The sequence below is a fragment of the Onychostruthus taczanowskii genome, unplaced genomic scaffold (genome assembly GCF_017590055.1).
Source record: "Onychostruthus taczanowskii isolate IOZ18803 unplaced genomic scaffold, ASM1759005v1 scaffold22, whole genome shotgun sequence".
NCBI lineage: Eukaryota > Metazoa > Chordata > Aves > Passeriformes > Passeridae > Onychostruthus > Onychostruthus taczanowskii.
In genome coordinates this window covers 11,952,225-11,978,249 of record NW_024499462.1, presented here as the reverse complement: position 1 = coordinate 11,978,249, position 26,025 = coordinate 11,952,225, and the positions used below count along the sequence as shown (strand labels likewise).

The following is a 26,025-nucleotide window of genomic DNA, read 5'->3' as shown; positions in this document are numbered from 1 at the left end:
GGGGCGCGCGGTGGGCCGGCCGAGCGCTGCCCGGCGCTCAGTTGCGGCTGAGGCGCGGGCGCCGGGCGGAGAGGTGACGGTACCGCTGCCAGGAGACTGCCGCGGGCGGCCGGGCGCGCGCGGAGCCATGGCCGCTCTCAGGTAATGTCGAGACCCCGCGCAGCACAGCCCCGCGTCCCGGGGGAAGGGGCGGGGGGTGCCGATGCACTCCCGCTGGCGGGGCGGAGGCGCCCGGCGCGATGCTCCGCCGTAGCCGGGCTCTTCTCCCCGCTGTGTAATCAGGGTGCGGGGCAGCGCGGCTTCGTCCCATCCCTCTCTCTCTGCCGCGAGTTGGTTTGGTGGCTGCACGCCCGCTCCCCTGGGGCGAGGAAGGAGGGAGAGCTGTGCCGGTGCCCCGCCGGCCCCTCAGCCCGGCGGGAACAGCGCTCCCGGGGCGCCGCGTTGGCTCCTCGCGGGCAGGTGGGTGCGCCCGGCCGGGACTCCCGGCGGCGTTGGGCGATGCAGTTGCCCAGCGGCATCGGGAGCGAGAGCCCCGAGCAGCGCTGCGCCGGGCCGGGCCCGCAGGTGATCGGCGGGGCGGTGGCCGGGGGCTGCGTGCGGCGTCGCTCGGCGGCGGTGCCGCTGTCACAGGTAGCGCCTGGGCGTGGGCGGCCGCCGCCCGCCGCGGGGTGCCGCCCGTGGGCGTGGGAGGATGCGTGTCGAGGGGCCCCGGCAGCCGCGTTGGAACCCTAAACCCTCGCTGGAGCTTGCCGTGACTGGGACTAGGTTTTAAAAGAATCCCCGATAAAGAGAAGCAGGGTCTTAATAGCAGGCTAGGCTCTTGGCAGGCTGTCGGAACTGCGGTGATATCAGCCTGTCAGCGAAACCCGGCGAATGACAAACCCCCGTAACTTAACATTCAGTGAAAGGAGTGAATAGTTTTTCTTCCCCAAACACTTAAGATGGGGTTGTATTGTGAGGTAAATCGGTAACCTTTAATCAGGCCTTTTGCTGCTAGAGAAATGCCTAATATTACAGACTCCAAGTTCAATTTGATAATTCAAGGCAATTCTCCCATCTCCTCTCTCCACCCTCCAAACTCTCTGTATCATGTTTCATTTACACTGTTTGTGACCGAGACGGTAACTTTGAAATTGCAGTAGTATTCCACTGTTGGGGCTTGTGGAGTTAGCACAGCTGTGTGAGGAGCTGGGTAGTGGTGGAACAGTTTTTTCTGCGGCAGCCTTGCTTACATAAGGCCACAGCTTTTAGGCTTGTTTTCAGAGTTGGAGCCTGTGAGTGTGTCACTTTAGAAGACTATGAAAGCTTCCTATAAATGAAATCTTCACTGAATATCTTCCTCTAAGTCAATATGTAAATATGTAATTGCTTAGCCAAATATTGTCTTTGCTTAAGACCCACGTCAGGAAAGCATGTGAGCAGTCCTGCAGGCCACCTTGTATGTTTAAGTCTATATGCTAAAGTGATTTGCTGACCAGTGATGCAAGAAAATTGTCTGAACTCTGGAAGGATGGAATAATAGTTCTAAGGTACTTTTGTGTTGGATGAGTTACTTACTGTTGCAAGTGTCATCCTACTTGTAAAGATGTTACATGGGTATGTGGGATGAGAGAAGGATGCTTTTAGTTGAGAGCTAAGTGCTATAAATCTGGCGCTGTTTTGCTTTAACTACACATATAAGTAACTTTTGGTAAGTTCAAATCTTGTGTTATATGGGGTTTTAAACTGAAATGAATATGCTGAGAACAGGCTTAAAACATGCCTTGTTTTGCCTTACTTTAAAGGGCATAGTGAAACCCTTTAGAAATACTAATATTTTAGATCTTACAAGACCATATCTTAAATTTGTAAAAGGCACACTAGGCACACAGCGTGCTGCTATGCAATTGCACACCCAAATGTCTCAGTCATGTTTAAGGCTTTCTGAGTTGCCAGTATCCAAAGGCCCAAAATATTCCTCTGTCTCTGTGCCAGTAACTAATAATAAGCTTTCACTGATATTTTGATGTTGCTCTTCCACGGAAGTGCGCAGCAGCCTGGGATGATAACAATATTGTGTGATAGTTGGATATAGTGCTGCTAATGCTCAGCAGCCAACTTGAATCAGGACCATATTTTAAAAAATGCCTGCAGCAGCAGAGCATAAGATTGGACACAGCTTTCCTGATCATTCAGTTGCAGTTAATTTTGTTGACTTCTTAAAAGAGGTTCAAGGGTAGCTCATTACTGATGTTGTAGGTTCTTTTTTGTTTATTTGTTTGGGTTTGTTATTTTTTTTATCTGGTTTGGTTTCATTTTATTACTTCTGCCACTTGTGATAAGAGTAAGGTGTGAAACACTGGCCATTTGTGTAAAATCAGTCATATTTGTAATGTCTGAACAAAACACCTAATTAACAGGTGAAGATTTGTTTATACTTAATGAGTTACATTGCTTGAATTCCTAATTGCAGCTCACACTTCATGTGGTCCTAAGTGAAATCCAAACTCATAAAATATGATGCTGCTTGTCAATAGTTATGAATGTATATGTGATGTACATCAAAGCTCTCTGTAGTTACTGTTCTGTAGTTTTGCCTGCTAGATGGATGGTGTATTTTTGTCCAAGCAACTTTTAGATTTGTATGAACATCTTCTTTGTGGTTTGGAATTTAAAAAGTATATATCTTGTTCATATAGATGTACTCTTTGTGTGTCTGTATGTGTATACACATAGATGCTGACTGTGTAGTCAATTATATATGCCCATAATTTGTGCAGGTGAAGGAGTTATCACCTGCTTCTTGAAGAACTGATCCAGATATTCTTTTGCATTAGGTTAGTTGAGTTAAACAAGAACATCCTTTTTGAATGATGCCAGTAGTCCAGTGAAGAAGGGACTGGGGAGGCTAGGGACTCACTAAAAGCAAGTTCTGTGTCTGTGGTAGAGATGTGTTCCCAAATAACCTATGTATTGTGGAATCTCAAATTTCAGAAAACTATTACTGCATCCTCACTATGTTTTATCCTTAGTTCGTTGGAAATAATCACTGAAATTTTAATAACTGCAGATGTCCACTGTGACTGAACAGCAAACATAAGGCCTATAAGGTTCAAATCCATTGTTCAAAGTCTTTAACTTGGTGAAAATATAACAGTTGAATATCTCAGTTTTTCACTCTGGAGACTCGTAAATTTAGCATTCTCCAGAATCATAAATATTTTGTTTATTTTATGCTTTTACAGAGGCTTATGTAGCTTTACAGAGTATATGAGATTTAAAAAAATGGTTTTTTAAAAATTTTTACTGAGGATCAACCTGAAGCCAAGTAGTTGCTGTACCCCATGTAGTGCCACAAGCAGTGCAATAGTATAACAGTGTGCAAACTTTGCAGCTCCTTGAGAAGGGAAGGGTGATTTGCATTGCACTAAATGTAGCCAGTGTTGGGTTAGTCAGGTTGAACATGCTAATAATTTACACAGTCAAGTCTTCCTGTTTAACAATAGGACCTTCCAGATTGGTTCAGAAAGCTGGTATTAGAAAATGCTGATTGTAGTGGGGGATCCCAAAATCAGTTATGTCGGAAGAGACTTCTGAGATGGAATCCACTCTTAAATATCTGCTTGTTGACTTTTAAAAATTTGTGACTTAGACTTTTCTTTAGACTTTTCCCATTTTGCCCATATAGGTATTTTTGTCAAATACAGTGACAGTTAAGGAAAAATACAACTCCAGTCCTCAGTACAAGTGGAGTGTATGGGTTTTTTTTGTTTTTTTTTTTTTTTTTTTTTTTTTTTTTTTTTTTTTTTTTTTTTTTTTTTTTTTTTTTTCCCCAGTGGAATGTTAATACATATTTTTAAGCACAGAAGTTCTAGTATCTTAGGACTTAGGTAACTGTAACACCTAGAAAGAGCCAAAAATGTAGAAATACGTATTAATTGAAGACACAGAGCTAGAGATTAGTACATGTTATCTTATGTGTTTAGATTATTTGCAAAAATAGGTAAACAGTTTATAACACTTAACTTGATTTCTTCAGCGAACTCAATGTTAATCTACTCAAAGTTTTATGTATTTAAAATGTTGTCAAGTTCTGCTGTCCTACATTTAGTTGTGAGAAACAACTATATTGAATCTGAGGAGAGTTTGCCCAGAAATTTCAGTGGAATATTTCTAAACATACATTTACTAATCTAAACATACATTTACTAATAGCTACCTTGGCTTTTCAAACTTGATTCCAAATGGTGCCCTACATACAGCCTCTGGAATACTTGAATGGGGATGATTATAAAATATTGTGGGTGAAGAAAGGCTTGGGAATGAACAGGGCTTATATGTGATGTAAAGAGCTGCCTGGATTAAATGGCACCGAAAGTTCTGGTTCCTGCTGCTGCTGACATGTGAGGAGTTCGTACCCGTTATTGGCTTCATAGAGCTTCTGCACAGAGTTGCTCTTGTGCTGCTTTGAGCACATTGACCTGCAGGTTCTGTAGCCCACAGCTCAATGAATGTTTGGTAGCTTCTGTTTTGCTTTTCCATTGAACGTGGTATCTTCTTCATAGGCGGTGACCTCAGCATGTCAGCTGTATTTCAGATTTTTTTTTGTAAGTACAGCTGCTGTTTTCTGGCATGCTGACCACTGAAGTGCTGGCTCTTGTCCTATACAGAAGTTATCCATGATATGGGGCTTTTTTTTTTTTTTTTTTGGTTTTTTTTTTTTTTTGTTAGTGTAGTTATAAATGTGTATTGATGTGTAGAATTTCATAGCATGTGAGAATCACGTAAACATTAAGTACAGGAACATATAGCTTGGGACAAATCTGCATTCAACACTTGAAAAGTTCTGACTTCATTCATTGTCTTGCAGTACTACTTATGCAATAGTTAGGTTTTACAACAGAGAGAATGTTCTGTCTTGTGACTTCAACTACAATCCCCTTTATCCTTATGTCTTCTGAGCTGTCATCTGTCTCTCACTCTTCTTGTCTTCTAGCCAGGTGTAACTTATGGTTATGCTATTTCGAACACTGTGCTATTTGTCACACTGACAAAAGTATTTAGTCAGTCTAACAGGTTTTTACCAAGCAGATGTTAACTATTCCAGTTAGGAGTGAGCTGGATTTCTGGCTCCATCTTCCACAAGCAGCATCAAGCACACGTTTCGAGCAGCATTTTCCACATTTTTTTTAACAGTGAAATGGGGCTCTAAAGAATTGTCCTTAAAGCTACAAAAACTAGGATACTTAAAGCATGGTTTGCTGTGGTATCAAGGTTATTAATAATGTTTTCCACAGTGCAGCGTGGGTCACTGTTCCACTGAGTGCAGTCCTTCAAGGACAAGCTGCTCCAGCATGGCTCCTTCACAGGGTCACAAGTCCTACCAGGAAGCCTGCTCCAGCATGGGCTCCTCTCTCCGTGGGTCTGCAGCTCCCTGCCAGCTGGCTGCTCCAGCACGGGCATCTTATGAGATCCCAGCCTCCTCTCAGGCGTCCACCTTCTCCAGTGGGTCTCCTGCATGGGCTGCAGGGGGATCTGCATCCCTGTGGAGCTCCATGTGCTGCAGGGGAGCCTCAGCTCAGGTGTCTGAGCACCTCCTGCCCTCCTTCTCCACTGACCATGGTGTCTGCAGAGTTGTTCCTCTCACATGTTTTCACCCTGCTCTACTCTGGCCTCATGACATCCACACAGTAACTTTTCCCCCTTCTTCTGAAATCTGTTATCACTGAGGCATAACGATAATTTCTAATTAACCCCACCTTGGCCAGCAGCATGCCCATCTTGGAGCTACCAGAAGCCACTACTTGGAGCTCACAGAAGCCACCCCTGTAGTCCCCTGGCTACCAAAACCTGGCCACACAAACCCACTATAGGTGGTCATACTGAAGCTACCTTTGGTAGCTGGAGCATGGGTGTGCATTGCTGGTTGGAGACAGTAGGTGTTAGTTTGGCAAGGAATGTGATGGGTTTGGATGTAGTTTTAGAGAACAGCTGCATTCACTCCTACTTGACACTAGGCCACATATCTAATCCTTTGGTATTGCTGCATTATCACCCAAGTACATGCTATTCAGGAAAATGTAACACATGGTTTCTGAATTAATCTAAAAAAAGAAGTTAAAGCTATCTGTCTCAAGAATACTGTTTACAGTATTTTTGATAGCTTTTTTCTGTGTGAAAGAAGTCATGGTAATGAATGTCAAATTGCTTAAAAAGTACATCCAACCTTCAATAGCAGCTGCACTATTTAAAATGGCTGACAATGCAGAATCCATAGTCTCTTTGTTTCAGTTTAGTAGAACAGACTTAAATTGTTAATTATTTGTTGGTACCCAACAACTGAGTGGGTTCAGTAAAATTCTTATTACTCTGGTGTGATGCTTCCCTGTCTAAAATTTGGTATTACAACTCGAATGTCATCCTTTAAAACTCCAAAACATGGAATGCAGCTTAAATTCTTTATCTGAATAAGTGACAGTTTAACAGAATAATGTGTTTATTATTGCAGTCTGTGTATTGATCAAAGATCACTGTAGGATGGTGCTTCACTCAGATTTGATTCTGTGTATATGCCAGGTCAGTGTGTGTTTACTGTGCTGGGAAAAATGTGCATTCTTTTGTTTTTTTCTCTAACAAAAAAAAAAAAAAAGTCTTTACATATACAGGAAACAATAAACCAGTGCAAAGCTAACGTGAAATAATTGCTTCTCTTACAGTGAAAATGTCCTGTTTGGAATGGGAAATCCTCTGCTTGATATCTGTGCAGTTGTGGACAAGGACTTCCTTGACAAGTAAGGCGTGATATCTTTTTTTATTTAAATGTCAGTTTTGTTTCCAGAATTATGCCCAGAAATAAATGGTGGGCTACCTGTTTGTATAATGCTGTGTTCAGGCTGATCTCTGTGATTCTGGCCTTGTGCTGGAAGTAGCCAGCATTGTATCTGTCATTAGATTGTTCTTGCCCTATGAAACTGTGGTGGTGGTATCTATGAAAACCTTCAGTGTTTTCACATGGTTTTTTATCAATTTATTCTAGTGTCCTCATGCTGTCTTTGTTAGTCTTTAATTGGAAGGAGTCATCAATTTCAGTAAGATTTAGGTAGCTCTTACATGAATCTTTGTGTGCTAGTTTTAATTTGCTGTTACTGTACTCTTCTTCAGTGATGTCTGTAGGGTAAATAGGCCATTCCTGTAACACACCAAGAAAAGTTGTGCAAATGCACCTTTAAAAAAAAATTCTGGTTTATCAGTCAGGAACAGGACTGCTTCTTATCATGTTGTCTGTTATCTTGCTTAAGCCTACTTGTTATGCTGCCATCCATATAACCATATTGCTGGATTGCTTAATTGGCATTAAGCTTACTTGTTCTTGAATCAGCTTAGAGATCTGTCTTTTCCAGAGGTGTAAAATACAGTCGTTCTTTTAAATCTTTCTGCTTGAGCTCCATTTTTTATTGCTGTTGCCACTTTTTCTCTGCTTTGTAAGATGCTTTGATCTCTGAGTGCTTGCAATTTTTTCTTTAATTTTTACAGTGTTAATAATTTTTTTCTCTAAATGTTCTTTATTTTGTTCACATCACCAAATAAGGAACAGGAGCAGAGTTTTTATTTTTGAATATGCATTGTCAGCCACAAATATTTTGTTCTGCAGCTTTTAATAGCTATAATTTGTCATCAATATTTCATCACTCATATTTTATCATATGTGGTGTAATTCTCTGCCTCATGTTTCCATTGAAATAACTTGAAAGCCAGTCTCTAAAAATAAGTAATGCCCTTCTCCCAACCCAACAATACTCCCCAACTAATCCTTATAAATTGCTGACATAAAAGAGCTGATGGGATCTCTACTGCAGCACTGAAATCCTTCAGGAGTGCATTGTGCTTTTCACTGGATATGATGTGCTGTGCAGAATTTAATTTAATTTGAAAATTAGAAGTCTTATGTACTCAAATTTGAGTCCTGTCAGACAAATTAAATTATCTCCTGGAGCAGCATATGCTCTGTGAGCATTTTTTTGCTGCTGAAATGCGTTTGTGGGGTATTGCATTATTGAAAGCCCTAAGCAGTCTTCCCCCAGCAGTTTCACAGGAGCCTGCTGATGGTGTGATCGCTCTGGTAATAACCTCAAAACTGAGGAACTTGTTTACCTCTCCTGCACCTGATTTAATATCCCTCTCCCTGCTTGTCAGGATATGCAGAGAAGTCCATTTAACAAACCGACAAGAGTGTTTCTACTCCAGGTCCAACTACCTTTTGCAACACTTGCTGAAGTGGGGATCAGATCCCATGCCTCCTCAGCTTGGAAAGGGAGATAAAATAGAAAATGGAGCTGTAGAACAACTGCTAGAATAAAGTTGTCTATTCAAATGCTGCAGAGAGGTGCAAGAGCATAGACATTTCAGGACTGTGAAGCATTTGAAAGAGAATTTGTTGATCATTGTAGTTTCTCTTTTTTCTTGTCAAGCAAGACATGCACCCGTCTCTAGCCATGTAGTGTCAGCTTTTGGTATCCTGGCAACCTTGATTTTGTTTCTCACCTCTTCTGCTGGACGGGAATGTTTAATGGGACTGTCAGGCCAGCAGGGCTCTGACTTGAGAAGGTAGCTTAGGAAAATAAGAAAAGTTTAGGTAAACACCCATAAGAATTTTATGCATTTAACTTTTATGGTGTTTCTGTTACTTTATCCATCTCTCGTACAGTCAATTTTAAGAATAAATCCCTTCGTTCAGAATAAAGACCTTGATGTTGCAAGTTTAATCAATATATATTGTCAATGAAATAAGAGTATTAAAATGAGTCCTGTAAACAGCTTATTTTTTTAACTTCTGTTAAGAAAGTGCAAATTGAAACAGCATAAGGAAGTGTAGAAAGTCTTTTTAACAATATTTAGTTGGCCTACAATCCATGTTAGAAATAAACTTGAAAATAAACACATAATACAGTCCGCTTGCAGATTCTAAACATTTTGCTGCCATGTAATACTGGTTTGAGGAACTGAGCAGTGTTGGAGGGCTGGGTGGGTATTTTTGGCTTGGGTTAGCACAACCCTGATACTTTGCTTTCAAAGTGGATTTTTGTTTAATCTGGTCTCCAAAGGCTTTTGCTTTCTCAACAAGTTTTGGAGGGCTTTAAGCCATTCCTAGGAGAGGCATTTTTAATTTATATCACAACAGAAGTTCACCATGCCCATCTGAGCTTTTCAGACCATATCAGCAGTCTGGCATTACCTGAGCCAGAGAAGCTTTAGCCTCCGTTGTGATTTCTGGGTTTCATTTCTTGCCTCTCTACAGGGAAACAATCTGTAAAAGTGTTAGCAATGTTGATGGCACTGTTGAAAACTGGTGATACCACAAACCACTTTAGTTTCTGTTTACAGAGCTGGAAAGAAGTCTTGAAATAAATATAGTCCACCATATGTTTTTGGGTATTTTTAGTATCTGCATGAAAAAAATAACAGAAATGTGGCTTTGTTTTGGTTTTTTGGTCTCCTTTTAGATTGCATCAACTCCATTATCTAAGAGTATTTTTGTTTAATTTATCAAGATATGGATACTTACTCAAAGAGCAGCTTCTTAGGGGTGAGAGGGTAAGGAATAGAAGAAGAATTAATGCATTGTGGGTGAATTGCTAACTATAGTTATGCTAATCTGTGAAAATAACTTTGCTAACAGGTATTCATTACAGCTTTTGGTGTACTCACTTCTACCTATGACATTTAACAGGAATGATTCTTTTACCTTTAACTCCAAAAGGCATTTAAAAATAACTTAATCTACACTACATATATTAAACTCTGCTGAAATGGGCAAAGAAATTCTGATTAACATGCCAATGACATTTTAAGACTAAACTCAGGATTGCTGACTCCTGTAAATACTCCAGTGTCCTGCTGTTAAAAGTTAGGAGATGGCATGTGTTTCATTGCTCTCCCTAGAGCACTCTGTTTTGCAAATATTCAGTTTTTGACATTGAATTTAGCTTGCCTAGGTGTAGTTAATTTTTAGGCTGAAGAGATCTGGGCATTACTTGTCACCTCAAGTGCACTTCAGTGGTTGAGAAATGTGTGTTCATGGTATGGATAAATCTTCTGCTGGGTCTATGGCTGCATGAACTGAAGGGGAGAAGAGAATCAATGTTGACAAATTGACATTGACAGGACTATTGTGCCAGTCCTGAAACTTCTCAGTATGTGAAACCTTGTATCTTCCCTGATAGATCAGATCTTCCCTGATCAGGGGGAAGGCAAGGAAAATATCTGTAATTGCCATCACCTGTATAAGCATGGAAATATCTTTCAGCCTACGCTCTTAAAAAGGAGTGGAGATATAGGAGAAAATTACGATATATGTTTTATTTATCACAGCAAGTTTCAAGAATCATATTGCTGTATTTCACTCTATTTCACTGTATTTCTGGGCTCTTGACCAGAGCCATGATTTCATAAGTTGAGGTATGTTTACTACTCGGGTTGCCAAATTCCATTATAGTTAAAGCCTGCAGACTATTTTGTCACCATCATGGTCCAGAAATACAAGTTTCTTGTTGGTTGCCCAAGCAGACAAGTATTTTTCTCTTTTGGTCTCTTCTTTTCCCCCTTAAAATTAGTGTCTGTGGCAATCTTTGCACAAGATAATTTAGGATGCTCAGTAAAGATTGGAATTTTTATAACTTTCATGTCCTCTACCATCTGTTCCTTAGCATTCTTCTCTGCCTTTTTTGGTGTAAATACAAACTATCTTTAAATCAAGAAATGGGTTTATATTAGTTTTCCTCTTCACTGGAAAGAACAGGTTTGAAGAAACAGGAAAGGAAGAATGAATGGGGTCTTTGGAGTAGTGGTAACAATTGAAAAATATATGAAAAGAGAATATCTCAGTGAAGGAAGAAGTGCTGTCATTGTGATCCATAATTTCAAAGTATGGATTTGGATCTCCTGCAGTGTGCTACCAACTTAACTGTAGCACTGAAAGTGGTTGGAGATCCCAACCTGGAGATCCCAAGATGCATGAACATTCTTTACCTTTCCTCACTGCAAAGTACTGGCAGAGGGTGATGGGTTAGTTGAGCACAAACTTTTGTGATGTGATGGAACAGCATTAACATCTAGTAAATTAAACATTCTTGTGTGAAGCTGTTTTAGTGTTTGCCGTGATGAAAGTGAAGAAGATGTGCATATTTGATCCTTTTTCCAGTCTTGTGGAAATTTGGATTATAAATTAAGAAAAGGTTTGCGAAGCAGCTTCAGTTGACAATGATGAAAAACTTGTGCTTACTTGCGTTAAATTTAGGTTGGTCTGTATGAACTGTGAGTTATGTTATTCTCAACATTTTCAGTTTGTTACCTTTGCTCCTGCCTTAACAGAAGCCTTTGTAGCTTCCGATAGCAAAAAAATTCAAAAGACCATTCATGCAGTTAACTCTCATAAAGTGGCCAAGGGTCTAAATAGCTTTTAGACAATCAGAGGTGGTTCTCTGTTCACCAAACTTGGCTTCAATGCAAAACAAACCCTTCCCTAAAAACACATGCTGGAGTGAGCTTCAAAAATGAGAAGGACAAATGGCGATTTTGTAACTTGGCAGTTGCAGTATCCAGGAAGGCACAGGCTGCAAACATGGGCTTTGCTGTTAAATTTAAGTGGGACCCCCTACCCCTTCAGACTTGAAGTCTTTTCAGTTTCATTAATATGTTAACTTAGATTCTGTGCTTCATCAGCCCTTGGGAGAGATTAATGGGTTTTTGTATTGCTTTGAGCTGGGAATTGTGTTACCTGTTTTCCTGGTTTTTGCTGAGACAGGGTTAATTCTCCCTCTAGTAGGTGTTGCAGTGCTGTGTGTTTTGGGTTTAGTGTGTACTGTCTGTACAGTGATGAAGGTATGTAAAGTACATGGTAAAATTTTTAAAATTTCCCTGAAAATTTGGCCCTGTATTTTTCCTCCCTCTGCAGAAGATAATTTGGTGTATGATGTTCCATTGTTTCAGTAATTCTTGGGAAAATACTTCCTGAAAGTATTTGTTGCATTGGGTCTTCTGGCAAAGAAGCTGAAGAGCTGAGTGCTATATTATTACCTTGTGGATTTAGTTGTATCTGTAGAAGTCCATTTAATTAGTCACAAGGTCTGAACACAGAACATTGTTGAAACTGTTGAGCCCAATTGCATCATCTGACTGCTGATAAATGATAAAAACTCAGTGTTTGCTTGCAAAAACTTAGGATGATGATAGCTGTCTTAAGAAGGTCCTCTTCATACTAATATGTCTATAAATTTGGTAGTATTCCTGACAACATAATTAAAGCTTTCTACAGCCCTAATGCTTTCTCCAAGTGCATTTAGTTAAATATGTAGTTTAAATGTGTGAAAGATTTTCGTTTTGGTCTATTTAGAAAAGGCTGTTTGATAAATCTGCTATGGAGTGACAGTGTTGCACGGAGAGCTAATGTTTTCAGGGTATATAGGTATTTACAGAGGAGGTTGTAGTTATGTATTTACCTGTAAAATAGAATGTAAGATGTTCACAAATGGGAAGTATTCCACTCTTCTGTTTATTATGTGTTTTCACTTTCTTAAATACTTGTTTAGTAATAAACTGTAAATCATGGATTATTTCTTTATTTTTTCCCAGTCATCAGAAGAATTAAGTCATGATTTAATTCATGTCAGTAGAACATGTCTATTTAATGGACTAATTGTATTTTTTAGAATAACCTTAAGCACATGACAGATACACACACACACACAGAGCTTATCTGTATTTTCCCTTTGCTTACAAGTGAAAATTTGTTTAACAAAACTTTGTTTAACAAAACTTTGTGACTTTCATTACAAGGCAAATGATGAAATAATGGGTTCCATTTGCCTCTTTAATGCAAACAAGGAGCTTTAAGTGGAAGAGGTCTATGACGAGGTCTATGTGTCTGGTTTTAGTTAGGCAATAGTATTAAATGAAAAGACACTTGCTGAAGATATCTTTGGTGGAAAAAGCTGGGTCTTGTCGGTAGAGAACTGGAATCCATCTTAAACTAAACGGTAAAACTTTCTCTTTTAAAGTGTTACTTGCTGTTTGTACTGAGGAACCTTGCATGTTGGAGTTTCTAGATTGCACGATTACAAGACTGATTTTTATTTAGGTTACAGTAAACAAACATTGTGATTCATATTCTGGATATGGTTTCAGGCATTCTTTTTAATTACAGATTTCTAAGATGTGATTTTAATATTGTTTTCCATTCCCATCCTGCTTGTCCTCCCTAAAATTTTCAATAGCATGGTACGGATTAGAGGGGTTTTTCCTGCTACAGTAATAAAGTAAAACTGGTTGATCACTTGTGACTTGAAGAATTAAAAAAGCCCAGTCAGAAATTAGCAATTATTTTACATAGTCTCAGGTTTTTTACTCTAGATGAAATTGATCTGTAATCTTTTAGAAAATATGGCTTTTTAGTGATAACATTTCGGTTGGAATACTTTCATCTTTCTAAAAACTTCAGTTTCAAAAAAATTAGATATTTAATTAAATTATAATGCTCATTATTACTTGATTAGTTTTGCTTCATTCAGCTCAGGCAATATACAATCTCAAAAGTTTTTCTTCCCACTTTACATTAGTCAAGAAGAGAGAGACTTGTCCTTCCTTTTGAAATTAAATACTAACTGTTAACATTTCTTTTAGTAACTTGGTATTACATCAGGCTATTCCTGAACAAAGTGCAGATACACATCAGTGTTACAGGTGACTGTAGCCTAAGGTATGAGGTGCTTATGCCACTGAAGATCCCTGATCCTGTGCCTCTGTTCTTCGGCACAGAACCCTGCCCAGGCCTGCTCTGTGTTTTGCTTCTTCTTGCCCTCCTCCTTTTTGGAGGAAAAAAAGAAACTGTTGGCCTTGTGGTCTCTGCTGTAGCCACAGGGAAAGGGTGGAGGCAGCCCATCTTCCTCTTAATTACTGGTGTTCTTGTTTTCCCTTAGCCAAGAGCTGAGTAGGGTAAACTAGCTGTTTGAGTGTTGTTTTATGTTATTTCTGTCAGGGCAGAAACATCAATATTCCAAGTTACCGGAGATCTGGTTGTGTTGTAGACTTCAGGATGTTTTGAAGCCTGCAGTTCCCTTATAAATTCAGATTAAGTGCAGAGCTGGGGACAGATTATTTTGATTTTACAATCCCTTGATTCCTCTCTTCAATGTATTAGCATACAAATTATTTTAATTTTTTAGTTTTACTTGAAACTTGTGGGTTTATGGCACATGAATACTAGGGAGCAGTGGCTAAACAATTTTTGGTGATTATTTTAGCAGATTGTTCCAGTAATTTTTTTTTCCTTTTATTTCTTCCCTTGTTTTGTGACAGCAAAAGTGATTAAGTTTCAGTGTGAGAATCTGAGGTGCACGGGACGAAGTGTGAAGGGGAGCAAATGACTGTCTAACATGACAAGTTGTAACAAGTGAACAGTAGCATGAAGCCACAGAAATACAAACATTACCATGAACATTTTTTCAGTTCTTGTATTATTGAAGCTATTTATTTCTTCAGTCTTGAGGCTGGGTTTTATTTTTTTAAATAACAGAAACTTACCACTGGTGGGAAGGTAGGCAATAAAGATTACTAACATTAGGCTGTCACTGTAGTCTGAAAGTGTATAGTCAACTTCCTCCTTTAGAAATTAAACTATACCCAAATTAACTTCCAGACCACTCCAAGTAAAGGTCTCACCTGTGAATATTAAGTTAAGCCTGGTGTCCTATCTGGCTTCAGGCTAGCATACCTTTTCTGGTCTGTGTCAACACAAGAGCTACAGTTACAAATGTAAATCTTCTGATTTCTGCCATTATTATTTCCCAGCAAAAGTGACAAAGTGTTCCAGAATCTCTCATCTCCTGACAATTTACTTTGTATAGTTATTGTGTAGACAAGAGGTCAAAGACCTTTCCCCAAATATGATTGCAGTAACTCCCATTTTTGCCAGATTATCTTCAGTGTGTTTCACTGAAGCTGTTTTAAAATGTGCTTGTGATGTTATATGCAGCAGTGTTAAACAACAGCCAAAGTTCTAAACAGAATCGTCAGGACGTGTCAAGTTCTGTATGTAATTCTACAGCCAGTCCTAATTCCACAAACACTCACCTAGGCCTAAAGTGACAGGAACTGTCCAAATACCTCAGTCAGTCTCTTTCCTCTGCCAAACCCTTGCATGTCTGGACTTGATGCTGCAGGTAGCACTGTGGGTGAAGAATTAATATATACTGAGCAGTGTCTTGTGGCAAAAGGGAGGAACAGTTCTTCCCAGAAAGAGTAATGGCAGTTCTCGGTATGCCCCAGTGGCAATAGAGCAAGGACTTAATCTCTCAAGAACACTTCCCTAAATCTCCATCTTGGTATTGCTTACTCATTTTTCAGGGTAAAATCAAAATTTTCAGTGCAGTAAAAAGCCTTTTTTTGCCATTTTCCACATGCTACTTTTTCCCAGAAAGCTGATGACTTTATTGGCTTGGATATGTTCTTTGAGCATGGCTGAAATTTCACAGTAGCTGTAACATTTATTTGTAGCTTTCTGTTTGCTCTAAACAAAATTAAAAATAATCTAAACAAAATTAAAAATAATTTTAGAGAAGGCAAATTAAGGTACGTGAATTCCCTGACAATTATCTAAGTTTCTGTGAGCTGGACTATCCTGTATTAAGCTCTTGGGTGCAGAGACAGGTGATGAGAGAGATGTAGCTTTTTGACATCGCTGAGACTCATTTAGGTTGCAGTAATAAGATGAAGTCAGTACTTTAGCCTAGCCTGTCACAAGCAAAAGCACATTGATAAAGTTGTCTAACAGGAAAATGGAACACATTTTAAACTATATTTTGTTAAGAAATAAGAGAGGTTTTAACTGATATGTAAGACTTGCTGCTAGTTTCCTTATAGTTTCTAAATGGGAACAATGTGGATTTTATTAAATATATACCAGTCTTTTTCTGTGTCTCCCTATGAATGATAAGGTCATTTTTCAGCATTTTGAAGACAGTTAAATATTTAATATCAATCAAGATTTAATACAGTCTCAGAACTTTCAGTTCCTTCCTTTTGGAGGATTTTATTGCTTGAAGGTAATATTCTGGGCTGACTTGGTGGTTTGTGAGGTCTTCACTGACGAATAAATGTCTTTTGCTCTGTCTTAATTGATTTATATTGACGTGGCATTTGTTTCTTTGTACTAGAGATACTAAAATAATTGTATTTTAGAGATTCTGTTTTCATTTGTTCTTTTGGGAGACAGAAATAGTACAGATCTAATATGGGGACAGAGTTGTAATTCAGTTATGAAATGCACTTTGTGTTAATGGAGCCCAGCATGGTCCTATGTTTGCAGTGTAATGTTACTGTCTTTGTTAGTGTATCCAGAGTATTAACCTGTATTTTATTGTAGGTATAGAGCCTTTTGAAGTTCATCCCCATGGCTTTTTATAAGTCTGCCTTCTCTGAGAAGACTATGAAAAGTGTGTTTTCAAGAGTAAATTGAGTAGCTGGCAGTACTGTTCATATATGGCAAACAGGGAGTCTTTATTTAGACTAAATCATCAATATTTAGAAGAAATATATCGATCTGAGGGTTGCATGAACAACCACACTACTGTGCCTTCTGTGAATTAGATATATACGTGTGTGTGTATATATATGAAATTCTCAAAGCGATCAATATTTAGAAAAAATATATCAATCTGAGGGTCGCATGAACAACCACACTACTGTGCCTTCTCTGAATTAGATATATATGTGTGTGTATTTATGAAATTCTCAAAGCAGAGCTCCTCATGGGGCAAGTATTTGGGGATTTTCAGTACTAGTGATGACAGGATCTGTTGTAGAGCTGGTACAAGTTTGTCTGAACAATACATTTTAAACTGATAATAGCAAATAATTGTGGGTAACTAGGAAAAGAAAGGAACCCTTCTGTTTAGATTATGTACATGTTAATTTAGTTGGTGTTTTTCAGTAAGTTTAATGCAAGTAAAACTTTAAGAGATGATTGTGGAAACTAGTTTGTGTTTATAATCAAAATGAATTAAACTGTATATGAGTGTTAATTTCTGAATAAATTTTTTCTATTTGAAGAAAATAGGTATGTAAATGTTAGATGATCATTTCAGAACAAGAACAATGCAAGAACTAGGAAGACTAAAGAAGTGGCTTAAAATATTTCAGGCTCAAAGGAATAATAGTAATGGAGTATGTTAAGAGTTCAGTCTGTAAGTAGAATACCTATAGTTCTGCACAAATTGAATTAACATTTTATCCCTTGATAAAGTTACTAAAGGTCAACAAAATGTATTTCTATTGGTACAATGAGTCTAGAATTCAGAGTACCAATTTTTAAAAAATGTCCAGAGTGTGCACAGCTTTTAAAAAGGTACTTGTAGTCAGAAGAATGGGTTTTAGTTATAATTTTTAAAGCATCTATATCTCTGTACAGCATGTGTTTAGCTGTCCTAAATTTTTAGCTCCCTAGTTTGCAGTTAAGGAAACTGTTTTGACAAGGGCACTTCTATATGCTTAAGTCCAGAGTGATAGGGCTGACCCTATTAAATGATCATAGTTTTTCGCACTCTGGTGATTAACAGGCTTTGAACTTTCCTGGCTTTCTTAATCCCTTTTAATCATTTAAACCTATTATTGTTTTGACTTCAATTTCAAAAGCCCTTTAAATCTGTCTTACAATATTAATAGCTGATTAAAGTCCTGATTCCAACCCATATTATCAGTGGGGCGTCTTACCTTATTGCACTGAATAATTCAGAAGCAACTAGGAAAATATTGATCAAGGGTGAAAGAAAAAAAAATCAGAAAAACTGGACCCAGTAATTTTTATATTCAAAGTAGCGATCATATCCATGCGTTAAGTGGGGGAAACAAAATTTATGCTTTAATTTATAACATGAATAACTGTATTTCTTTTTTCTTTTAGGTTTCAGTAGTGTCCTTTTAAGCTAATTCTGTGTTGACATTTAAATCCATAATCCATCTTTCACAATTAGTAATGTGTTAAAAAAAATCTGCTAATATTTTTTGAATTCCTTTCACTCAGAAATTCCAACTTTTTTTTTTCTGAAGAAGAGAGGTTTGTGTAGGGAGTCATGCAGCCAAATAAGACTGCAGTCATAACAGTGGATAGGAACGGAGTAAAAAGGAAAACACTAGAAATTTGCTCCAAGTGTTCTCCAAGGAGGTCCTTAATTCTCTCAGCTCTGACATATCTATTCCCATAGCAAGATTTAAAGTCAGGAATTTTTTTTAAATGGAGTGTCCAGTACCTGTGGTTTGAGTTGCAGTTAATTTTTTCCCTAAGCACATGCTTTTGTTTAGTTAAGCAGTGCAGTTCTCTGCCAGTCAATTTACTTGCCCTTTCCCAAACTGAACTTGATTCTTTGTCACTGATAACTATGAAGTAATTTATTTCCTATTAAATATGAAGTAAAATTTATGCTTTAATTTATAACATAAATAACTGTATTTCTTTTTTCTTTTAGGTTTCAGTAGTGTCCTTTTAAGCTAATTCTGTGTTGACATTTAAATCCATAATCCATTTTTCACAATAAGTAATGTGTTAAAAAAAATCTGCTAATATTTTTTGAATTCCTTTCACTCAGAAATTCCAACTTTTTTTTTTCTGAAGAAGAGAGGTTTGTGTAGGGAGTCATGCAGCCAAATAAGACTGCAGTCATAACAGTGGATAGGAACTGAGTAAAAAGGAAAACACTAGAAATCCAAGTGTTCTCCAAGGAGGTCCTTAATTCTCTCAGCTCTGACATATCTATTCCCATAGCAAGATTTAAAGTCAGGAATTTTTTTTAAATGGAGTGTCCAGTACCTGTGGTTTGAGTTGCAGTTAATTTTTTCCCTAAGCACATGCTTTTGTTTAGTTAAGCAGTGCAGTTCTCTGCCAGTCAATTTACTTGCCCTTTCCCAAACTGAACTTGATTCTTTGTCACTGATAACTATGAAGTAATTTATTTCCTATTAAATATGAAGTAATTTATTTCTTCTGAAGTAATTTGTTTTCTACATTCTATAGAATTTAAGGTGGAAGTATCTTAACCTTCTGTTGCTATTTTTTCAAGTCTCCTTCCCACTACCACTAGTGTGTGCTTTAATCCTATGTACATTTCTTCTTCTGAAGCTGAACACTTTAGCTTCAAGTTTTTCTGTTTGAAAATTGAAGAAAATGAAATAATTAGTGAGGCTGACAGCTCACTCTGCGGTCTTTTTGCTAAGTTTTGTTTTGTTTGTTTGCTTGTTCCTGTTTCTGTATTGTAGTTCATTGCTGTCTTAAATGCTTGGTGTGAGTTGGAAGCTCAGGTTGAATTAGTTGCAGTTCATAACACCTCATTTCCCCTCTCCCTAAGTTACTACTCTGGGGATGCCTTTAACCCCACCCTTATTTTTATGCTTTTAGTTTTCCTGTTTGGCTTCACATGTGTCAGTATTTTGGACTCTTACTGTCTGCTAGAATGCTCTGTTGTCATGACATACCCGTGCCAGTCTCCTGTCATCTGTGGATTTCATCAGTAGCTTCTGTACTTAAGGCCAGATCACTCATGGATGTGTGGCATAGTGTTGGGTCTAGCACTGATCCGTGTTCAGTCTGATTTATGCATTCTCTCACAGTTCTAATATTTTCTCAAAGAAATGTCTGAAAGGTGTTTTAAGCAGTTTCCTCTTTTGTTGGTATAAATGGACTCTTGCAAAACTTGGGATTTTTTTCTGGAAGCAGGCTTTCTTTGGGATTGTATTGCTATTGTACAGTCTGTCTTTAATATTTCAGTTTTTCAGGGATGGCAATCTGGACTTTTATATTTGTCAACAAAGCAGTATATATTCAGTAAGGAAATTTTCTGAAATGGTCTAGCCTGTTACAAGATCATCCTTAAGTAACAGTGAATAATGATGAGCTGTCACTGAACCCAGAAATTAGTGTAGAAAAGGTCTCTGTTTTGCTGTCTACTTGAGGCCAAGAAGGAATGTGAAAAGACAGGGAGGACCAGCTGCCCTGTTATAGAATAGGAGAGAGGGTAAAGAAGGGAAGAAACTTTGAGGGGATGGAGAATGTGGTGCATTTCAGATGGCGAAACTGGGAGACTAAGCAACAGTGGAATCTACAGGGGGAAAAAAAAGTAAATGTATCAAACTGGTGGAGTAAAAACACTTCAAGTCAGGCAAGACAGCAAGACTTTCAGAATATGAATCAAAGGCCTTTACTGTTTGGGTCTGTCTTTTTTTTTTAATAGAGGGAAAAAACATGTCTTAAATATTTGGACTAAGGTGCTTGTATCTGCCAGTTACAGAAAACTTTGGTTTGGTTTAGCTGGTTTCATCTGGTCCATGATGAATTGGGCTGCTAAACTTAGATACCAGCTGTGGTCTGGGTTGTGGATTTTTTGTTTTTGTCTGGGTTTAGAAAATTCACAGCCCTAGAATCTGGTTTAGCAAGCTCAAAGTAATGATCCAAATATGTACAAGTCATGATACTCATGCTGTATTTGTGTGTGTGGGAAAGATTATTGGGCTAGTGGGAAGAGTCAGGCTACATTAGATTTAACCGAAATTTCTAAGCAGCTGTAGCCGTGTCAAAAATGTAGAAATACTTCAAGTGCTATTTTACTACTGTAGGAAAAGCAGTTTCCTTACTGCTTTTTGATCTCTGTATAGATCAAGTCAGAAGAAATGGAGTTAGCACTTATGGCAGCATTACTTATTCTGACTGATAAACTGTAGATGGAACTTGAGAAACAGGCTGACCTTCTGTACCCATCCCCCATAAATCTGAGGCGTTAGAAATATTTTGTGAGCTGGGCTCACTGTGTGCTTGTAAATGCCCATGAGGATGCCCTGTTGTAGCAGGTTCACACATGGCTGTGTTCCTGACCTGAATGATCTCATGGGATGTGAGAACTGCATAGAAATCAGTCAATATACTCTGAAAAGGACATGGAAATGCAGTGTCCCAAAGATGCTTGTTCTAGTTTTGGCAAGATTAATAATTAAGAGAAAAAAAAAGGACTGTGGTTCCTTTTTTTTTTTTTTTTAGACTAGTGAAGGTAGCCTAAACATCACTTGGAAGTTGAAGTTAACACAATTGCTGAATCATTCTTACGCAACCTTCTTTAGGTTAATCTGAAATATAATAAGACTATAGGGAAATCCTTAAGGTTCCTTAATGAATTCTTTGAAAATTTATGAAGAAATGCTTCTGCTGAGCTCTTAACAGGTATCTTCTTTTATTGATGAAGCATAGGCTAGTATAAATAAAATCTACCTGTCTTGTCCAGTTAATGCAACCAACGGGGGTTAGGTGTCTGATGGAGAAATCACACTCTGTTCCTTTTTTTGATAACTTTTCTGCAAAGTTCAAAGAACACATTGGAAATCTGCCCTTTCATTTATTGAATTTTTAATCAATCTGGGGAATACTTAAAGCAGTAAGTGCAGCAAAGCATGTCAAATACAATAAGCTTATGGAATAGCAAAGCCCAAATGCATTTAAAGGTGAGCAAGGTTAGTCAGAGCCATGTACTGAGGCAAGAAGTTTGTATTTATTTGTACATTAACCAAAGCAGAGGAATGTCAGTGCAGATATATATTTAGGGCTTCCTGGAATGCTTTACTGTCCCAGCTTTGTGTCATGGAAATAGTTTAAATATAGGGGTTTTTTTGCTGTCTACTCACATTGATGGTTAATGCTTAGAAAAATACTTTTATCTCTAGTGTCTTTTCTTCACCAGTACTCTTGAAAGTAGTGATCAGAATATTACTGTCATACATAAGCAGTTGTTCATACATCCTTGTGGATGATCTGCATTCCATCTTGGCTCTTCTGGCCCAAGCATATATATGTGTGTGCTGATTTTCATTTTGATATCTGTGCAATTATTACTTATTTTTTGCTTAGATTGGTGGATTCAAGTCAAAAATTTTTAAAGGTGACTTAATTTTCAAGCTATGAAGATCTGTTGCCATTTTTTAAACCTGTTTGCTCATCACCAGTTTCATTTTGGGCTTTTGGACAGGTGAATTTTACCATCTTTTCAGGAAATTTTTGATAGAGTAGATCTGAACTTGATATATGTTTGGAGTTTATCAGCAGTAACTATTTTGTGCAGGCTGTGTTTTCTTTTTAATTTGGTTACGACTTTGTGAAATTGAATTCTGAAAGGAACTGTGCCTTATGGCTGTTCGTTACTTTAAAAATATTTCTGTAAAAATGCTCACTAATCTCCAAGTATATGAATTTTCATTCTGTCTTGTATTAGAAGCTGGAAAAGAAAAAAATCCTGGAGTTGTAGCATTACTAGTTCATTAAATCATTAAAAATTGCTGAAGTTGAACTCGGAAGTTCTGGTATGCTCTAAAAAATGGAAAACAGGCATATAATAAAAATGATACATTTTGGCAGAAATTGAAATTGCGATTATAAGCTTGAAGGTAAATGCTAGGCAAGTTCTTCAATGTACCTGAAGAAGTGAAGAATATACCACCTTTTTTACCACTGTAACGAAATTGAATGTATTGGTCAGAGCTGTACTTCTAGCTGTTGGACTAGATCTCTTCCAAGTGGCTGTAGCATTTTTTTCGTAGAGTATGTTTAGGTGTACTTAGAGCAGATTTCCTCAACATCATCTGACTCCCGAATACCATGTCCTCAGAATGCCTGCAATAGTCTGGGTCTTAATTTATTTCAAGGCTTGTGGAGAGAAAAAACATTTGAGAGTTCTATAGTTGTGAATTTATAATTAGTTGTGCCTTTGTTTATTGATGAAATACAGGCACATGAGATTGCTCATTTGTCCTGGTAAGTTAAATGTGTAAACATGTCTTTTTATAGGGTCAGAAAGAATACTATCTAAAAGAATTGTCTTGACACTGGAAAAGTTATTGTATTGCCCTGTGAAACTCACAATTGAAGCTGTCGTTAGAGATGGGTGATAGAATTGTAGTTTCTGTTAGCACCTCTCTGTAGCTGGGACACTTGGCTTTGTTTAGAATAGGGTATCTTGGAGTGGCCGTGTTACAATGACATCTAGAGGTTCAACCAGGCTGCTATGGCTTAAGAGTTCATAAGGAGCTGAGTTAGGGTAAGAAGCAGCTCTCAGACCTGGCAGTCTTGCCCAGGGTGCAGTGGTGTGAGGGGCTGTCAGAAGCCATCAGCTGTGATGCTCAGAGGCCGGCTGTGCGCATGGGCAGGGCAGCAGTGCAGCCCGGAGTGCAGGGCAGCAGTGCAGCCCGGTGTGCAGGGCAGCTGTGCAGCCCGGTGTGCAGGGCAGCAGTGCAGCCCCGAGTGCAGGGCAGCAGTGCAGCCCGGTGTGCAGGGCAGCTGTGCAGCCCGGTGTGCAGGGCAGCAGTGCAGCCCCGAGTGCAGGGCAGCAGTGCAGCCCGGTGTGCAGGGCAGCTGTGTGCTGTGGGAATCGCTGCATTCCAACCCGTTGCTGCCCAGCTTCATGGACAGCTGCCGTTCTGAAGGGGTGTCTGGAACACTGGCTACCCTTCCAATAGATTAAATGTTTGTGACCATTTTGAACAGTGAACAGTTTGTGAAGGACAAATCAAAGGGCTTATATGTATCATTTTTGAAAGGCACTGTAGTGTGTTCTGACACTTACCTACAGTCAGGCTGTAGACCCTTTTGCATATTTTTACTCTTAAGACTCCTTTTTTTAAATAGGACATCAAGCAGTGATGAAGAGACTATTAACATTTTAAAAATATCAGTGTTTGCTACTGGATAGTTGAAAAGAATAATAATTATTTTGTGTTCTAGGATGTGTTGAACTTTGAATTTCAGAATAGAAAAGAATAAAGTTGTGATCACCCCTTTACTTACTTCCATAGCATATATATGGAAGCATATATATCTCTTCTACTCACTAGTTTAATATCAGGCAATTAAATCTATAATACCTACATAATTGGTTGTTCTGGTTGCTTAGAGAGTTTAGATGTCCTTATTTTAATTTTTTTGACTGCTTATTTTTGGCTTTGATTTTGCACTTAGTATTGTTAGCTCCTAAATGTTCTTTAGAGAAATTCTGACAAATCTAACCTTCATTAGTTAGGAAGACCCAACTGGTGCTTATCAATCTTGCCTATGAAACACATGTTGGGAAGATATTACGTAAGCTGCTCACTGTGCTAGTTGCACATTTAAATTTATTGAATAGTTCAGCAGCTGTGTATGAAATATAAATCTTAATGCATAAAGTACTCAAAAAAATTTGAACTCTACAAGCTTGTCCCTTTGTGGGAAGTTTTCTTTGACAACTTGCTATCAAAGCAATGTCTTTAGGGATCAAGGAAGAATATTTTAAGAAAACTGTTTTCACAGTAAAAAAAATGTGGTGGTGGTGAAAACGATTGTGTAAGCTGAGATTCACCAAAGGAATCATTCTGCAAACCTAGGGGTATCAACTGTGTCCCTCCCAGCCCCTCTGTGGTATGTCAGTAACATAGCCCAAAATAACACATCTGTTGAACAGCATTCCCCTTATGTTACATGATTTCTGTAGTAGCTGACTTACTAGGCTGAGTAAGTAGCGACAGGTTTTATTTGTTTGAGTTTTTTTCCCCTCTAAATAACTGTGGGAATAAAATTGTGGTTAAAAAAAAAAAAAAAAGGTGTAGTTACAAATATTCTGGAAGCTTGAAAAGCTCAAAAATAGATTTTGTTTCTCAGCAGAGAAAATGGTACACTGTTGAAGCTGAAGTAGTCTGACTACTGGTAGAGGAAAAGCAGGCAGCTTAATTTTTAATGAAGAATATCTGTGACTTTCTGTGACTATATTTGTTAATGGGCAAAATGATCCATTTGCAAAATGGATTGCATATTAGTGTATCTGTCTATGACAGATAAATCCTTTGGACAAAGACCTGATTTCATTTTAAGACAGATTGCAAGTTTCATAGGAAGTGATAGTGTCCTTTCACTTCTGAAAGATGTTCCTTTTAGAATTTCCTGGTAACTCATTGTGTTTTCTCTGATACATGAGTATTTGCTATCAGTGAAGATGAGATGGATATATCAGGTAGGTGTAACAGCATTATGAAGAGACTGGTATTGGGCTAGACCCTTTTTCGCTTAAGAAAAAGAGCCTGATGTAGTTGATTACAGAAAACATTAAGTTGGAAGTAAATGTAATATCATAAGAGTAAAAATTGGTGTCTTAAAGACTGACAGGATGGTAAAGTATGAAGAAGATTTGGCAATTTAAACAGTGATCTGAATCTGTACAGGAAACCCTGCTTACCCTGAGTCAAACATGAGCCCTGCACTTGGAAGGAGAACATGGATGAACCACTTTATCCTGATTAGGAGTGTCTACACCAAGGATTTAACAGCAAAGTGGATAAATGGATTCAAGTCAGCATGATGCTGTAGCAAATAACCTGGGGAAGTCTCTGCGTTTGTAAACAATAAAATCTGTCAGTCAGTGTCTTGTATGTCTGAGTGCAGTGAGCACTAGTGAGCTTGAAAATGTGTCCAGCATTGGTGCTTGCATTTTAAATGGATGCTGAAAATATGAGTTTCAGAGAATATCATCAGAAAATGCTGTCAGGAATGGAGAAAGGATATTTTGCCTATTTGTTATAAGCAAAAATAATTTTGCAAGATAGATTGAGTGCAGTTGTCGGTGACCAGAATGTTTCCTCAGGAGGAATAACTTATAGTTCTGCAGTTGTCTAGAGTAAGGAACAAAATCAGAAGACAAAGGGACAGTGGGAACATTCAGCAGTGTGATCAGATAGCTATTTGCAGTGTTGTCCAAGGGACACTTGACTTATAGCTGCTTACATTATGATTGATTGTCTTACAAATCAATCAACCAAAAAGCCCACCAAATACAAGAGAAAAAAATCAAACCCCACAGAATACTAGAGCAATTTTTGAGATGTCAGAAGATTTTACTGATGCAGAACAAAAGTGAGGTCACTCCTTAAGGGTTTTCCACCGTGAGTGACAGTGCAGGCTGCAGCATGGCTGGCAGTAGGCTGTCCTGGCAGAGACTGCATTCT

General features: G+C 38.4%; 1 protein-coding gene across 2 annotated transcripts in view; it reads left to right on the top strand.

Moving 5' to 3' along the window:
- ADK (adenosine kinase) overlaps positions 1-26,025 on the top strand; it is a 272,718-nt gene that overhangs the window by 8,244 nt on the left and 238,449 nt on the right. The window contains exons 1-2 of one of the 2 annotated variants that reach the window (XM_041405042.1): positions 23-141; positions 6,696-6,770. In XM_041405042.1, coding sequence (XP_041260976.1) covers positions 128-141; positions 6,696-6,770 — 89 coding nt within the window. In that variant the 5' untranslated portion in view covers positions 23-127. Of the gene's footprint in view, positions 1-22; positions 142-6,695; positions 6,771-26,025 lie in introns of those variants that run through there. The other variant, XM_041405041.1, reaches the window with a different exon arrangement.